The following is a 17,323-nucleotide window of genomic DNA, read 5'->3' as shown; positions in this document are numbered from 1 at the left end:
TTAATACTTTAATAATAATTAATAATGTTACATTTATCAAATTATGATTATCCAATGTAGTTATTTGTGCCATCACACATTTATAGTGGGCTGATCCCACATCATCATCAATCGAGATATATATATATACACGAGGACCACCCTAGCTGCAAAATATTACTATATTTACACGTAGTATTTTTCTGCATTAACTAACTAACTAACTATATATATGTGGATGTTTTTCGTAAATAAAATAAAAAAACTTATTATTTTCCTAAAAAAGAGATCTTGACTTTATTTTTAAGGATACGATTTTTTTTTGGGAATAACAGTAAGTTCGTCGAACTTCTGGCAAACTCTATGATGAGTTTAGCACACTATTTAAACTTAATGAAACCATTTTTGTTTGTCCCTTTCTTCTTCCATTCTCTCTTTCAAATTTTTTATATTACTCTTTTCTGTCTTTGTTCTGTTACTATATAAGTGAGTGTCATCAAAGGAGATAAGTGACTTGCAATGCTTGAAAGCCTCAACACACGGCGAAAACGTCTAAAAGATCCGATAAAACATCACTGTGTCAGTGGAGACAGGCTAGGACTGTGTCACTAGTTACACCTAGGTATCTAAATAGAAATACATTAGTGGGCTTCTTCTACACGGCCGAATTATTTAATAGCAAATAACTAAACATGAAATAAATCTTACCTGATAAGTACATCTGCATGGCGAATAACCAACGAGGAAGCTCGTTGTACGACTCCTCCCAATCGCCATATATTCTAGCAATGACTCTCTGTTTTGCAAGCCAAACCTTTCTGTAGAACGCCTTGTAACTAAAGTGATTCTCCACACCTCCTTGTAGATCCCTAAACTCAAAAAGTTCTCAGCTTTTAACATGTGGAAGTCTAAACTCAATTAGAATTTTATTTGTTAAAAGTGTTGTTGATTTGTTTAGCTATTTTTATTTATGTTAAATTATCTTTGGCAGCTATGAGGAGGATATAGTATTTTCAGAGCTTACAGCTCACAGAGATGTATTCAGGAGCTTGATGCCAGGAAAATCAATCGTTTCTCTTGTGCTAGACTTAGTAGCAGATATGATGAGGATAGAGTTGATCAGAGAAAGTGGTTATTGGTTTTTACCCACAACTTTTGCAGTCAGTATATAGGAGTGTATACTAAAATAATATTGGTAGTTGTTATTTGTATTGCGCATATAAACTAGTGGCTGAAATAATGTAGCTGTCAGAGAAGATAAAATTGGATCCCAACCGTCTGCCGCTTTGTATCACATATGTTTATTTGGGCAAAGTTGACTGCTTAAAAAGAGTAAGTTTATATCATTTTAAATTCATATTAGCAAATATTGGCATAAAATAATTTTAATAACTAAAATGACTTTCTCTTGATTAGGTCTTTATCCCTGTATTTGAAACTACTGACGAAGGTCATGAACACTGGTACCTCGTAGTGATTGATCGTGTTAAAAGACAAATCATTTTGCTAGACCCATTACCCATTGAGAAACAATTCAAGCGAAAGAGGACATCTTTGAAATTAGTAGCTATATTTTCCTTTTTTTGTTAATTATCTACATATATGACTAAAAAAGTAAACTCTAACATAGACATAAACAGGCCATTTATTTGGACGAGGTATTGGAAGATCGTTCATTCTATGACTTTGAGACCACTCCAAATTTGATTTCTTCACAATTTGAATTTGAAGAGCCAGAAGCCCTTCGACCCTCGAAGCTGAATCGTAAGATCGTATAATTAGTAGTTATTGATATGAAATTTATGCAATTATATAATACTCTAATATAGCTTCCTCGATATATAGGAGTGACGCGGGTGTGGGTTGCTAGTTGGATGATAGCTTGTTTTGAAGATGATCATTTTAACATAAAGGTAATGTTATGCACTAATCTTTTCCTTCGTTCTTTCTTTTATATTTAGGTAGTTAAGCCTAATGTGTAATTTTTCAAATTTTATTAGGTAGATGATGGGGTTCGCATGAAGATTGCAGTCTCACTCATGTTAAAGAATCATAATATGATCAGCTATAGAGTAAAAAAAATGCCATTAAAAATCTTAATAAGCTGTATGATAATCACCATCGTAATGATTATGAATTTCCACAAGATTAGATTTACAACATAGGATATTTATTATTATTTTTGTTTTTATTATTTTCTTCTGGGCATATGAATCGTCTAGTGACAGGCGACATTATATTTTGTTTACGTTTGTGTTCGTATTTGTTTGCCGGATTATTTAATGTCTTCATTTGACTATGTATGAATTTATACTCTTTTGGTGATTGAAATTTAGTTCTTTTATATGAGATCTGCTGTATTGGATACTATTTTGGAAGGAAAGGATGAGGTTAACCTCACAGTTAGTGATTCTACTACCTTTGGTTTGTCATCCGAATCACGTTCTGAAAAAGCGGAAGCTATGCCAGATGTATTGCCTGAAAATGATATCCAAGCTGGTAAAAATGTGACAGATTTCAGTCTAACATCTGCTGCATTGGATACTAATTTGAAGGGAAAGACAAAATTAGGTCTGATCAGGATGAAGATGAAATTATAACCCCTTCTGATGCTGTTGTGGGTGAAACATGTGAAGGGGAGTCTAAAATGGCAGTTAAGGATGCAATGAATGTTGGCTCGTCAACTGTATCAGATCCCCACAAAGCTGAAGTGATGCCAAATGTATTGCCTGAAAATAAGATATATGCTGATGAAAATGTGAGAGATTGCGTTTTTACATCTGAACTAGTTTGAAGGGAAAGAATGAGATCAAAACAGATGTTGAAGAAGTTGAAATTATAGTCCCTTCGAATACTGGTGTTGGTGAAAATGAAGTTGACAGGCCTTTCAGTTGAGGAAGCTATTGGAAAGGATTTACTTATGCTGGTTGAGGATTTTTCAGCAGAGAGAGTCAAGAAGATGCTGGACATGGCACTGCAGGGTATGTCTTTTTTCTATTCACCATTTTATCCTTTTTTTTTCAATTATTTTGGAACAGGCCAAGAAGATTACAATAGATTAAGACCTTTAAGCTATCGAGGAGCTGATGTATTCCTGCTAGCATTCTCTCTCATAAGCAGGGCTAGCTATGAAAATGTTGCCAAGAAAGTAAGATTGGTATATACTTATTATTATTATTGTTCTTTTTTCTCTCTACTCTGGACTAATTTTTTCTTTTCCTCCTTTTCCAGTGGATTCCTGAGTTGAGGCATGTTCCAATTATTCTTGTTGGAACAAAACTTGGTTGGATTCTTGTTCTTTCTTTACCTTCTTGATGTTTGATGCCCTTGTTATCTACCTGATAACCTTCAGCATGATAGTAATTCCGTGATCCTGTGAAGTTTCATCTTATTATCATACTAATTGCTGTCTGCCTGTATTTTACTCATACTGTGTTTCTTTCATTATTAGAAAGTTGGGGGGAATAGAATTTGGATTCCAATGTCATTGCTGTTATTTTTTTCCCTTTGATTGCTTGTTATTCAGTAGTGGTTTAGAGAAGGAAGTTCATCCTCGAAGATTACCTAAATCATGACTTTAATCAAGAATTGATTCAGATATACCAAACTATTTCATGGAATGCTTTCTTAATTTTTCCCTTTACCTCCTTGTTTAACTAAAAGGATAATGTAATGATTGTTTTAAAAACTAAATGGCTGTTGATAAATCTTGAAAAAACCTTGATTTATGAAGAGTATTGATGAGCGGATAATTTATACGCTTTTTGACATTGTTTTTAGTATGTTTTTAGTAGGATCTAGTTACTTATAGGGATGTTTTCATTAGTTTATATGTTAAATTCACATTTCTGGACTTTACTATGAGTTTGTGTGTTTTTCTGTGATTTCAGGTATTTTCTGGCTGAAATTGAGGGACTTGAGCAAAAATCAGATTCAGAGGTGAAGAAGGACTGCTGATGCTGTTGGATTCTGACCTCCCTGCACTCAAAGTGGATTTTCTGGAGCTACAGAACTCGAAATGGTGTGCTTCCAATTGCGTTGGAAAGTAGACATCCAGGGCTTTCCAGCAATGTATAATAGTCCATACTTTTCCCAAGTTTAGACGACGTAAACTGGCGTTCAACGCCAGCTCTCTGCCCAATTCTGGATTTCAGCACCAGAAAAGGATCAAAAACCAGAGTTGAACGCTAGAAATGGATCACAACCTGGCGTTCAACTCCACAAATGGCCTCTGCACGTGGAAAGTTAAAGCTCAGCCCAAGCACACACCAAGTGGGCCCCGAAAGTGGATTTATGCATCAATTACTTACTTCTGTAAACCCTAGTAGCTAGTTTATTATAAATTATTACTTGGACGACCCAGTGCACTTGCTGGTTAGTTGTGCGAAGTTGTGAACCATGGTACTGGCATCATGTTTGTGGCGCCATTACCAGGGAAAGAAAGATTGATGAATTTTACATAATTAAAGTGTAATCACAATTTCTGCGCACCAAGTTTTTGGCGCCGTTGCCGGGGATTGTTTGAGTTTGGACAACTGACGGTTCATCCTATTGCTCAGATTAGGTAATTTTCTTTTTTTTTATTTTCAAAAATTTTTCAAAAATATTTCAAAATTTTCTCACCTGTTTTCGAAAAAAAAAATGTTTTCAAAAATATATTTTTATTCAAAATTTTTAAGAATGAATTCTAGTGTTTCATGAAGCATGTGAAGCCTGGCTGGCTGTAAAGCCATGTCCAAATTCATTTGGACTGAGGCTTCCAATTTGTTATCAAGAGCAAGCTAGTTGGTGCTAATCCACCTACTGCTGATCCATGATCTACCTGTTACATGCTAAAGCTTGGCTGGCTATTAAGCCATGTCTGACCCTTTGATTGGAGCTTTAGACTAAAGAGCATAAGATTCCTGGAATTCATATTAAAAATTTTGGAATCCTTATTTTTTTTCCTTTTTGATTTTCGAAAATTTTAAAATAAAAATACAAAAAAAATCATAAAATCATAAAAATCAAAAATATTTTTGTGTTCTTGTTTGAGTCTTGAGTCATGTTATAAGTTTGGTGTCAATTGCATGTACATCTTGCATTTTTCGAAAATTCTCATGCATTCATAGTGTTCTTCATGATCTTCAAGTTGTTCTTGGTAAGTCTTCTTGTTTGATCTTTGCATTTGCATGTTTTGTGTCTTTTCTTGTTTTTCATATGCATTCTTGAATTCTTAGTGTCTAAGCATTAAAGAATTCTAAGTTTAGTGTCTTGCATGTTTTCTTTGCATTAAAAATTTTTCAAAAATGTGTTCTTGATGTTCATCATGATCTTCATAGTGTTCTTGGTGTTCATCTTGACACTCATAGCATTCTTGCATGCATTCATTGTTTTGATCTAAAAAATTCATGCATTGCATAATTTTCATGTTTTTCTCTCTCATCATAAAAATTCAAAAATCAAAAAAATATCTTTCCCTTTTTCTCTCATCAAATTCGAAAATTGGATTGACTTTTTCAAAAAAATTTTTAAAATCAAGTTGTTTCTTATGAGTCAAATCAAATTTTCAATTTGAAAATCTTATCTTTTTCAAAATCTTTTTCAAAAATCAAATCTTTTTCAAATTTTTAATTATTTTCGAAAATTCCAAAAATATTTTTCAAAAATCTTTTTCTTATTTTTATATCAAATTTTCGAAAATAACAATAACAATTAATGTTTTGATTCAAAAATTTCAAGTTTGTTACTTGCTTGTTAAGAAAGGTTCAAACTTTGAGTTCTAGAATCATATCTTGTGATTTCTTGTGAATCAAGTCATTAATTGTGATTTTAAAAATCAAATCTTTTTCAAAACTAATTTCAATCATATCTTTTCAAAAATATCTTCTTATCTTATCTTTTTTCAAAAATTTGATTTCAAAATATCTTTTTTAACTTCCTAACTTCTTATCTTTTCAAAATTGATTTTCAAAATTTGTTTCAACTAACTAACTAACTTTTTGTTTGTTTCTTATCTTTTTCAAAACTACCTAACTAACTCTCTCTCTCTCTCTAATTTTTGAAAATATCTCCTTCCCTTTTTCAAAATTTCTTTTTTAACTAATTATTTTAAATTTTTATTTTAATTTTCGAAAATTACTAACCTTTTTGAAAAACTATTTTCGAAAATCACTAACTCTTTTTTTCAAAAATAATTTTCGAAAATTCTCTTCTCTCTCATCTCCTTCTATTTGTTTATTCATCTACTAACATCTCTCCCTCACTCACACACAAAAAAAAAGGATCTCTATTATTATTTTTTTTTTGTGCCCTCTTCTTTGTCATATGAGCAGGAGCAAGGACAAGAATATTCTTGTTGAAGCAGATCCAGAACCTGAAAGGACTCTGAAGAGAAAACTAAGAGAAGCTGAATTACAACAAACCAGCAAGCACCTGTCAGAAATTATCAAACAGGAAAAGGAGATGGCAGCTGAAAATAATAATAATGCAAGGAGAATGTTTGGTGACTTTACTGCACCTAATTCCAATTTACATGGAAGAAGCATCTCCATCCCTACCATTGGAGCAAACAATTTTGAGCTAAAACCTCAATTAGTTTCTCTGATGCAGCAGAACTGCAAGTTTCATGGACTTCCATCTGAAGATCCTTTTCAGTTCTTAACTGAATTCTTGCAGATCTGTGACACTGTTAAGACTAATGGAGTAGATCCTGAAGTCTACAGGCTCATGCTTTTCCCATTTGCTGTAAGAGACAGAGCTAGAATATGGTTGGACTCTCAACCTAAAGATAGCCTGAACTCTTGGGATAAGCTGGTTACGGCCTTCTTAGCCAAGTTCTTTCCTCCTCAAAAGCTGAGCAAGCTTAGAGTGGATGTTCAAACCTTCAAACAAAAAGATGGTGAATCCCTCTATGAAGCTTGGAAAAGATACAAGCAGTTGACCAAAAAGTGTCCTTCTGACATCCTTTCAGAATGGAACATCCTGGATATATTCTATGATGGTCTGTCTGAGTTATCTAAGATGTCATTGGATACCTCTGCAGGTGGATCCATTCACCTAAAGAAAATGCCTGCAGAAGCTCAAGAACTCATTGACATGGTTGCTAATAACCAGTTCATGTACACTTCTGAGAGGAATCCTGTGAGTAATGGGACGCCTATGAAGAAGGGAGTTCTTGAAGTTGATACTCTGAATGCCATATTGGCTCAGAACAAAATATTGACTCAGCAAGTCAATATGATTTCTCAGAGTCTGAATGGAATGCAAGCTGCATCCAACAGTACTCAAGAGGCTTCTCTTGAAGAAGAAGCTTATGAATCTGAGAACCCTGCAATAGCAGAGGTAAATTACATGGGTGAACCATATGGAAACACCTATAACCCATCATGGAGAAATCATCCAAATTTCTCATGGAAGGATCAAAAGCCTCAACAAGGCTTTAATAATGGTGGAAGAAACAGGTTTAGCAATAGCAAGCCTTTTCCATCATCCACTCAGCAACAGACAGAGAATTCTGAGCAGAATCCATCTAGCTTAGCAAATTTAGTCTCTGATCTATCTAAGGCCACTGTGAGTTTCATGAATGAAACAAGATCTTCCATTAGAAATTTGGAAGCACAAGTAGGCCAGCTGAGTAAAAGGATCACTGATATCCCTCCTAGTACTCTCCCAAGCAATACAGAAGAAAATCCAAAAGGAGAGTGCAAGGCCATTGACATAAGCAAAATGGCCGAACCCAAAGAGGGAGAGAAGGACGTGAATCCCAAGGGGGAAGACTTCCTGGGACGTCCAGTGATCAATAAGGAGTTTCCCTCTGAGGAACCTAAGGAATATGAGACTCATCTGGAGACCATAGAGATTCCATTAAACCTCCTTACACCCTTCATGAACTCTGATGAGTATTCCTCTTCTGAAGAGAATGAGGATGTTACTGAAGAGCAAAGATCTGTGGACACCACAGGATCATCTCAGGATCTATGAATCCCACAGGATCCCCACCCACCTCACCCTCTCTCTCTCCATTCAGGACCATCCCTTCTGTTTTTCATTCACCACTCACATCCATACACACATCCCTCCATCTCCTCCATAAGCTTTTTGTTTTTCCATTACCATTGATGGCACCTAAACCTTTAAAAGAGGGGAAGGGAAGACAAAGGCTTCCACCTCCGAGTCATGGGAGATGGAAAGATTCATCTCAAGGGTTTATAGCTCAGTGGTAGAACATGTGGCTGCAAATCAAGAGATCCCCGAGATACCTCAGGGGATGCACTTCCCTCCACATAAATATTGGGAGCAAATCAACACCTCCCTAGGAGAATTAAGTTCCAACATGGGACAACTAAGGGTGGAACATCAAGAGCACTCCATCATCCTTCATGAAATAAGATAAGATCAAAAAAGCAATGAAGGAGGAGCAACAAAGACAAGGAAGAGATATAGAAGAGCTCAAGGACATCATTGGTTCCTCAAGAAGGAAACGCACCCATCACTAAGGTGTATTCATTCCTTGTTCTTATTTCTTCTGTTTTTCGTTTAAAAAGGTTCACCCAGTTATGTGTCTGTGGCATTTATGTATCTGGTGGTAATACTGGAAAACAAAGTGCTTAGGGCCACGGCCAAGACTCATAAAATAGCTGTGTTCAAGAATCATCATACTGAACTAGGAGAATCAATAACACTATCTGAACTCTGAGTTCCTATAGATGCCAATCATTCTGAATTTCAATGGATAGAGTGAGATGCCAAAACTATTCAAGAGGCAAAAAGCTATAAGTCCCGCTCATTTAATTGGAGCTATATTTCATTAATAGTTTGGAATTTATAGTATATTCTCTTCTTTTTATCCTATTTTATTTTCCGTTGCTTGGGGACAAGCAACAATTTAAGTTTGGTGTTGTGATGAGCGGATAATTTATACGCTTTTTGACATTGTTTTTAGTATGTTTTTAGTAGGATCTAGTTACTTATAGGGATGTTTTCATTAGTTTATATGTTAAATTCACATTTCTGGACTTTACTATGAGTTTGTGTGTTTTTCTGTGATTGCAGGTATTTTCTGGCTGAAATTGAGGGACTTGAGCAAAAATCAGATTCAGAGGTGAAGAAGGACTGCTGATGCTGTTGGATTCTGACCTCCCTGAACTCAAAGTGGATTTTCTGGAGCTACAAAACTCGAAATGGCGCGCTTCCAATTGCGTTGGAAAGTAGACATCCAGGGCTTTCCAGCAATGTATAATAGTCCATACTTTTTCCAAGTTTAGACGACGTAAACTGGCGTTCAACGCCAGCTCTCTGCCCAATTCTGGATTTCAGCACCAGAAAGGGATCAAAAACCAGAGTTGAACGCCAGAAATGGATCACAACCTGGCGTTCAACTCCACAAATGGCCTCTGCACGTGGAAAGTTAAAGCTCAGCCCAAGCACACACCAAGTGGGCCCCGAAAGTGGATTTATGCAACAATTACTTACTTTTGTAAACCCTAGTAGCTAGTTTATTATAAATAGGACCTTTTACTATTGTATTAGGCATCTTTGGACGCCTAGTTCTTAGATCAGAGGGGCTGGCCATCTCGGCCATGCCTGGACCTTTTACTTATGTAATTTTAACGGTAGAGTTTCTACACTCCATAGATTAAGGTGTGGAGCTCTGCTGTTCCTCAAAGATTAATGCAAAGTACTACTGTTTTCTATTCAATTCATCTTATTTCGCTTCTAAGATATTCATTCGCACTTCAACCTGAATGTGATGAAAGTGACAATCATCATCATTCCCTATGAACGCGTTCCTGACAACCACCTCTGTTCTACATTAGATTGAATGAGTATCTCTTAGATCTCTTAATCGGAATCTTCGTGGTGTAAGCTAGAATGATGGCGGCATTCAAGAGAATCCGAAAAGTCTAAACCTTGTCTGTGGTATTCCGAGAAGGATTCAATGATTGAATGACTGTGACGAGCTTCAAACTCGCGATTGCTGGGCGTAGTGACAGACGCAAAAGGATAGTAAATCCTATTCCAGCATGATCGAGAACCGACAGATGAATAGCCGTGCCGTGACAGGGCATTTGGATCATTTTCCCGAGAGAAGACCGAAAGTAGCCATTGACAATGGTGATGTATCACATAAAGCCAGCCATGGAACGGAGTAAGACTGATTGGATGAAAATAGCCCTACCTGACTGAGATTTGCAAGGTGACCATCGCTTGCTTCATACCAACAATCTCCGTGGGATTCGACCCTTACTCACGTAAGGTATTACTTGGACGACCCAGTGCACTTGCTGGTTAGTTGTGCGAAGTTGTGAACCATGGTACTGGCATCATGTTTGTGGCGCCATTACCAGGGAAAGAAAGAGTGATGAATTTTACATAATTAAAGTGTAATCACAATTTCTGCGCACCAAGTATTAGGAAGTTTAAAGTGACAGAAGATTGCTACTACCTAACATGAGTAATTTGCCGGGGTGGAGCTGGTGTTTCCATAAGTTCTTTTCTTATTGACTCGTTAGAATTTCCATTTCTGATAGTCAATAACAAAAATAGAATTTCTATTCTGAAAATTTTGTCTCTGGTCTCAATTTTTCATATAGTTTCTTTTGGAATTTGTCTTCTCTCATATATAGTGCTAACTTAATTATATGTATTTAATGCTTTCATTGTAAAGATGTTATTATTAACTAACTTGGCCATTTCTTGACAACCAATATGCGACTTGTGTAGATCTTCGGGATGATAAGCAGTTTTTTCAAGATCATCCTGGTGCAGCGCTTATCACCACAGTGCAGGTACTTCCTAGCTTTCATTGCTTCCATTACCAATATCTATTGCTATCGCTTTGTGTCTTATTTCATTGCCTTTTAGCCTTCAGTTGGTGTTCATAAGAGAGACCATATGCTTACTTTATACATTAGTGATCTAATTTTCTCTCTTTGTTGAAGTGTGAGAAATTGAGAAAACTTATTGGTACTCTAGTTTACATTGAATGTAGTTCAAAAAAACACAGCAGGTACATATATGTTCTCTGCATCTATAAAAGTTCCAAAGGTTAGATAATATCACGTACCTAACCATATCTGCCTTTGAATACAGAATGTGAAGGCTGTTTTTGATGCGGCCATCAAAGTAGTTCTCCAGCCTCCAAAGCAGAAGAAAAAGAAGAGAAAGGGTCAAAAAATATGTTCCATATTGTGATCTTCTCAGTTCTAAATTGGTAGTTGGCAAATGATGACATGACTGTAGCCATTTCTTGGTAATCTTTGCGATTCTATATCTTTGCAGCATAACACATGATGGTGTTGGTGTTCCGCAAACATTACTGAACCAAATGTTCGGACGAGAGGGACAAGAATTCGAGGAGGGTATTAGTCTGCTCATCAGCAGAAAGTTGCTGAAGCTGATGAATGGAGACGTGCGGTATCTGAGGGAAGCTGGCAAATCATTTTTCATCTTAACAGTTGAACTGGCTGCTTCCCAGAAATTGATTGCTTAAAGTTATAGGAAAATAAAGAAATACTTTGAGTTTTTGTACATCAGAAAAGCAAGTGTGCAAGAAATCACTTTTCTTGTACAACATACCTTAAGAGTAAGAGTAACATAGTCTCAACTCTTAAGTCTTAACGCTTCTGTAACTCCTTGTATGGTACGGTGTATATATGTATTAATCTTCACGTTATTCAGCTATTCATATAAACTATTGTATATTTATATTACTTAATCTTCCTACAATTTTAGATTATTTAAGAAGCACTTTTAGTAATCAAACATTAAACAAGTCTCTGAAATTGATGTTATTCCGTCTTCACATGCTTAGCTGTAATATGATGAGGTGTGTTTTTTTTTCTTCTTTTTCTGATGTGAAAGAAGCACTTTTAGTAATCAAACATTAAACATTAAGCATATTAGTCTCACAATCCCTTGCAGCGAGGATGCATTCCTGAACCTCACTTGTCAATTGAGTGGGCAGTAAATTGTGCTCATACAGACTGACATAGATTAGTTGAGACAAATTTTGTACAGAAAGCTCTTTCTTTTCATTTTGAAGATTGTCCATTTTGGTCTCTTCCTTGTATCATTCCTTTGAAAGTGTAAAAATAGCACATGAATGAAAGAAAGTTATTGCATCTCATTTGTTGACTAATTTATTTTTTATTGGCTTTATTGAATCTGAATCATCTTTTATATCTTTATGCAGCAATTCAAAATTAAGTTCATCATTATTTTGAAGAAATTCACTGAAGTTGATGATTCATTTCATTTAAATTAGAATTTTGAATGGCGGTTGAAACTACAATTGTAAATCTGTTATGAACTCACAGTTTTCTTATATTAGAAGTGAAAGGAAGAGACATTCCATGTCATTATAAATAGTAACACAAGCTGGAGACATTCCATAATTGAGTGTCACGAACTTCAATTTTCATAGTGATTCTAGTTTTGTAGAGGGCTGTGTTATAGAACTGTAAATTCATATCTTAACCTTTAACATCTCCATTTGCATTCATTTTTAAACACATAGATTGCTCATAATTTCAGAATGCAGGAAAAAAAAGGTGAAGGAAACATTTAATTATCCAAACTTGAATCCAATTTTGATTTGCTGCATAAATAAGAGATGATTCAGAAAATTTAACCAAAAGTTAACCATATATTGAGTAAAATTGTAGTTGGCCTTGGATGAAAATAGAACTTAAATCAGTTAAATGTAAGACTGATCTTTGCTTTTTGAAAATGTTAAGGCATTGCTAAAACATCAATAAAAAAATAAGAGAACATACATATATAAATAAATAAGCCATACATCCCATGTTAAAAATTTTTTTAGCTATAAAGGAGATGGTATCAGTTGAAATTTACCTTTTGTTAGTGTAAACTTGCATTGACAGGTGGTAGAATCAGCTTCTTGTGTATCATTGGTGCCATGAATTAAAGTTTTCTATAATTCTATCCCTTTTTTCTATATTAAAATCTTATAATTTTTTAGACTTGAGAATTAGTGCAACCTATGAGAAAAAATGAACAATGAAGTATGGTTTATCTTACACCAGGCAGAATTGTTACTACTAGATACTGCATATGGTTCTGTTTGAAGAGATAAGATAAAATATTTAAAAAAAATGAAATACTAGAGTAGTTGAATTCTTTCTTTGTCATTAAACCAAAAAACAGAGGAAACACTTTGAACTTGTCATAGTAATGGTCATTCTTCTTTCATTTACTTTAAAAAATGTGTAATCTTTACAAGTAACCTATTGTACAAAATGTGTGTACTAATCTATGTCAGTCTCCTGCAGCATGCGATTCATCGTCAATTCAAGTGAGAAGTGATTTGTTGGAAGACATCTTCACTGCATGGAATTGTTAGACCTCCCATAGGATGATCATATCCAAACTCTTCCTCAGCTTGGCTCAACAAGTCTTGGATTGAATGTTGGTTCAAGTATGAAACGGAGGTCACAAACCGCTTCTGTTTCTCTCAGACATACACTGCTAGATGCCCCTTTGGGACTTTCACAGATTTTGAAGTTGCTTGGCTAGCTGAGAATGATGATGTCCTTTGAATAACAGGTAAATGAAAACCCATTTTTTTCTAGTATGTATGTAATAATAACTGCAAGGGAAACTTTCCAAGTTTAAAAGAAGAATGTGCTTTTAAGTGTTTGACACTTAAGATTGTCAATGAGTTGTGTTGTTTTTGAAGGCAAGAGCAACTGTATTTAAGCATATTCTTCTCACCACACCCTTTTGCTTGTAGTACCCCTTCTCTGCCAAGGCCTTGCTCATAACCTTAACAATGATTCCCTCACGCAACCAATAGTCCTTCCTGTTGATTTTCTCCTTTTTCTTCTACTCTTCCCTTATCAATTCTTCCAAGGTTGACTTTCTTCCACCGCCACTTTCTTTTCTCTTCAAACTATTTTCCGGATTCCTTTCCTTGTATTTATCTTCCTCATCCTCATCAAACACAGTCTTCTTCGATGAATTATCAGAATCATTAACAATGGAGTAATTCACAGTAAAAACAGTAAGATTCACAGATTAATTAATACTTATTCAACCCATAACAAGTTCACAAATTAACTAACAGAAATTATTCAATAATTGTTATAAAAAAAATACCTAGAAGCTAGAAGTCCTAGAACAGAGCAGAGCAAATCCTGAGCAAGAGGGGGACAAGGGCACGACCGAAGGGATGACAAGTGGAACAGAGATAGCGCCGGCGACGATGGAACAGAGCTACGCGATGAAAAAAGGAGGCAAGCCCGGTGACGATGGAACCGAGCTGCGCGACGGTGCTTTCAAAGCTGAAACAGTAGCTGCACGATGGTGGAATAGAGCTGCACGATAACGACGGTGGCTTCGAAGCTCCTTTCGGCGACTGCGGCGGGAGATGGACGGAGGTGAGGGAGTGAGATCGATGACGGAGAGAGGAAGGAGGAGCTCAAGGGTGATGGAAGGGATGGGTTCGCGTTTAGTCGTTGTGTGGAGTTAAGGTTGCTGGGTTGGGTAATTGGCTAGGGCATCCCAGCAAAACGATGGCGTCTTGCGTGCGACGCAGAGACAGATGAGAGAGATCGAGGAGCAGAGAGAGAGAGGATAGGAAGAGGAGAGAAGAAGATGAAGAAGACTGAAACCTTCAGAGGCGTGAACGAGAAGGTTTCTGAACCTAGATGAAGAACAATTTTGGTTTTTTGTTTTTTTAATATGTTTAACACAGATGAAAAACAATTTTGATTTTTTGTTTTTTTAATGTATTTTTGTTTTGTTGTTTCAATTATTTGAAACTATAAAATTAGGATTAATTGAATTCTAAAATTTGATTAATTTAAAAGGGTATTTTTGTCTAATCAAATAAAGGAAGGATGTTTAAGTCTTTTTATAAAATTAAATAAATATTTTTTTTATTTAATTAAAAGGGTGTTTTAGTAAAAGTGGTGATATACTATATATTTAAAAAAGAAAAAATTAAATGCTGACGTGGAAAATAAATTCCACATGTCTTATTGTTATTTGTCTATATTTTAAACGCATCGATACGTATGAATTTATCATCGTACCGTAGCAAACACCTTTAAATATTATTTTAACTAATCTACCGTTAATAAATAACTTTTCTTTCACTCCTTTCCTTCATTAAAAAATAGAAACTAGAAAATGTATGCTTTGTTTTTTTATCAAGGTCAAATTCCATTCATATAGAAGAATAGAGTACAAATACTAGGTCCAATTAGGAGATCTAAGGGTAAAAATATAATTTTTCAATAATGTAAGAAAATAACTTAAATAGAGAATTGGAATAAACAGATAAGAAAAAAAGGGTGGGGTTATATTAATAGTGCTGTCAACATTTTTTCCATTACCACCGAAGCTGTTTTCAAGATTTGCTCCCAGGCGATTGTTCTGTGTCTAGGAGGACTATGGCTACATAGATGACATCGGAGGCACTCTTTTTTTTTTTTTTCATTTCTTCTACACACAACTTATTGCTCCCACTAGAAGAAAAACACAGAAAATCACAAAATATCTTGAAGCTTGCGACAAAAACTATCAAGGCAAGAAGTCTCAAAATCTTTGCTTAATAAGAAATTCTTAACCTTGCTATGATTTTCTCTCACCTCTCTTCCAACTTCACTCTCATCATCCATCACAATCTTAACAGCTTTGAACACACTCTCTTTTGTAAACAACCCATCTTCCTCACCTTTCTCAATTTCAATTCCAACCTTCAACTCCATACTCATCATTCTTGCATTCATAACATGATCAGCTCCCAAACGTGGCAGCAGCACAATCTGACACGTGTTCACAAGAGCCTCCGTTATGGAAGCTGAACCACAGTGTGTTATGAAGCACCCAACAGAAGGGTGCTCCAAAACCAATTGTTGCTGCACCCATCCACCGTACACAACTCCTCTTTCCTCAACTCTTTCTTTAAATCCTTCTGGTAATGCTTCTTCAATGGAATCAAACCCAACCGGTGGCTTAGATGCTGCAAGAAACGGAAAACCGGTTAGTTCAAGACCAAGCAACAGTTCTTGAAACTGGCTTTGTTGCAAAGGGGTTTCGCTTCCAAAAGCACAATAAACCACTGAACCGGGTTTGAATCGATCAAGCCATGATTTCCATTTCTCTTCTAAAGCAATGTTTGATGGCTCTGGCAAGAGAGGCCCCGAAAGCAAGCATGGCTTCTTGTAAAAATTCTCCAAGAAATCAGTGTACGGACCATCGATTTCTCTGCAACCTTTGAACCCAATTGCATCTGCTAACTCTCTTCCAATTCTGAACCGATCATATATCGGAACACCGCTTCCGAATTCCCATTTCATTGTGGAAGCTACGAAGCGAAGCTCGTGTGCATGAAGCTTCACCGATGAATCGGGAAACCCTGGTGGAGGTTTCATGAGATCAGATTCCGTTAAATCATTCCCTTGACTCTGTCTCTGTCTTGGTCCTTTATCAAAGTAGGCCATTGCAAACGGATAGAGGATCCAGTATTGCATGGATTTGATGCCGAGTTTTCGAGTTATGTTGGGTAGCCAGTGTTGGAAATCGAAGAACACGATCTTCGGGTTTAGCTCTTGAAGGAGAAGCTCGATGTCGTTCTCTGTTTGATCCATGGCTGTGGCGATCAGAGGAAAAAGAGAGAAGGGGACGTCAGAAGTAGTTTCAGCTTCACGAGGAAGGCCATGGACGTGAGGAACAGTGATGGGGATGAAGGTGATGAGGTGTGGGTGAAGGTTTAGGTGTTGAAGCTTTGAGATTGTTGTTCTCGGGACGAAGAAGGAGATTCTGTGGCCTCTCTTTGCAAGTTTGTTTGAGAAGTGAAGCAATGGGGTGTAGTGTCCCATGGCAAACCATGGAAATATGGCTATGTGTATTGGAGGAGGAGGAGATGCTTCTTCCATGGCTGCCATTGACGTGTGTGCTGTGTGTGGATTGCAGAGAAGTATATAAAACCAAATTTGGTTTTTGAGTTTCGAGGTGCTTCAACTTTCTCCCAAAATATTAGGTGATGTGTCCAAATGTGTATGATATTTAAAAGTTGAGTAAAATGAAAAAATTCCACCCCAACCTTAGCAATTGCTCAAAATAATAACTTGTCTTTTATTAATTGAAAAATGACCTTGTCACTTCTAATGATTAATTTTGTTAGACATTTTATTTTATTTCATTACAAAAAAATATTAAATACCGTTAAATTTATTATTATAATTAGTATATGTGGCAGGTTTATCAATAAATTTTTTGGTGAATATGACAATAAATTTGTCGGATAAAAAAATTATTATCAGATTAAATTTTTTTGAAGGTAAAAAAATTGGCGCGAACATTACATACATGTATATTTTGTAAAGAGAAAGTC

At 35.8% G+C, this 17,323-nt stretch overlaps 2 protein-coding genes across 2 annotated transcripts; one reads left to right on the top strand and one right to left on the bottom strand.

Annotated features, from left to right (window-relative positions):
- Window positions 2,783-11,653, top strand: LOC110271808 (rac-like GTP-binding protein RHO1). The gene is made up of 4 exons (XM_021123250.1): window positions 2,783-3,127; window positions 3,211-3,262; window positions 10,684-10,748; window positions 11,053-11,653. Exons 1-4 carry the CDS (start codon window positions 2,849-2,851, stop codon window positions 11,152-11,154), a joined length of 498 nt encoding a protein of 165 aa, XP_020978909.1. The 5' UTR covers window positions 2,783-2,848; the 3' UTR covers window positions 11,155-11,653.
- On the bottom strand, window positions 15,403-17,012 carry LOC107643187 (UDP-glycosyltransferase 79B30-like). Its single transcript, XM_016346771.2, has one exon. It carries the CDS (start codon window positions 16,872-16,874, stop codon window positions 15,474-15,476), a length of 1,401 nt encoding a protein of 466 aa, XP_016202257.1. The 5' UTR covers window positions 16,875-17,012; the 3' UTR covers window positions 15,403-15,473.

Source organism: Arachis ipaensis, chromosome B05, assembly GCF_000816755.2.
Source record: "Arachis ipaensis cultivar K30076 chromosome B05, Araip1.1, whole genome shotgun sequence".
NCBI lineage: Eukaryota > Viridiplantae > Streptophyta > Magnoliopsida > Fabales > Fabaceae > Arachis > Arachis ipaensis.
This window is presented reverse-complemented; position numbering and strand designations above follow the sequence as displayed.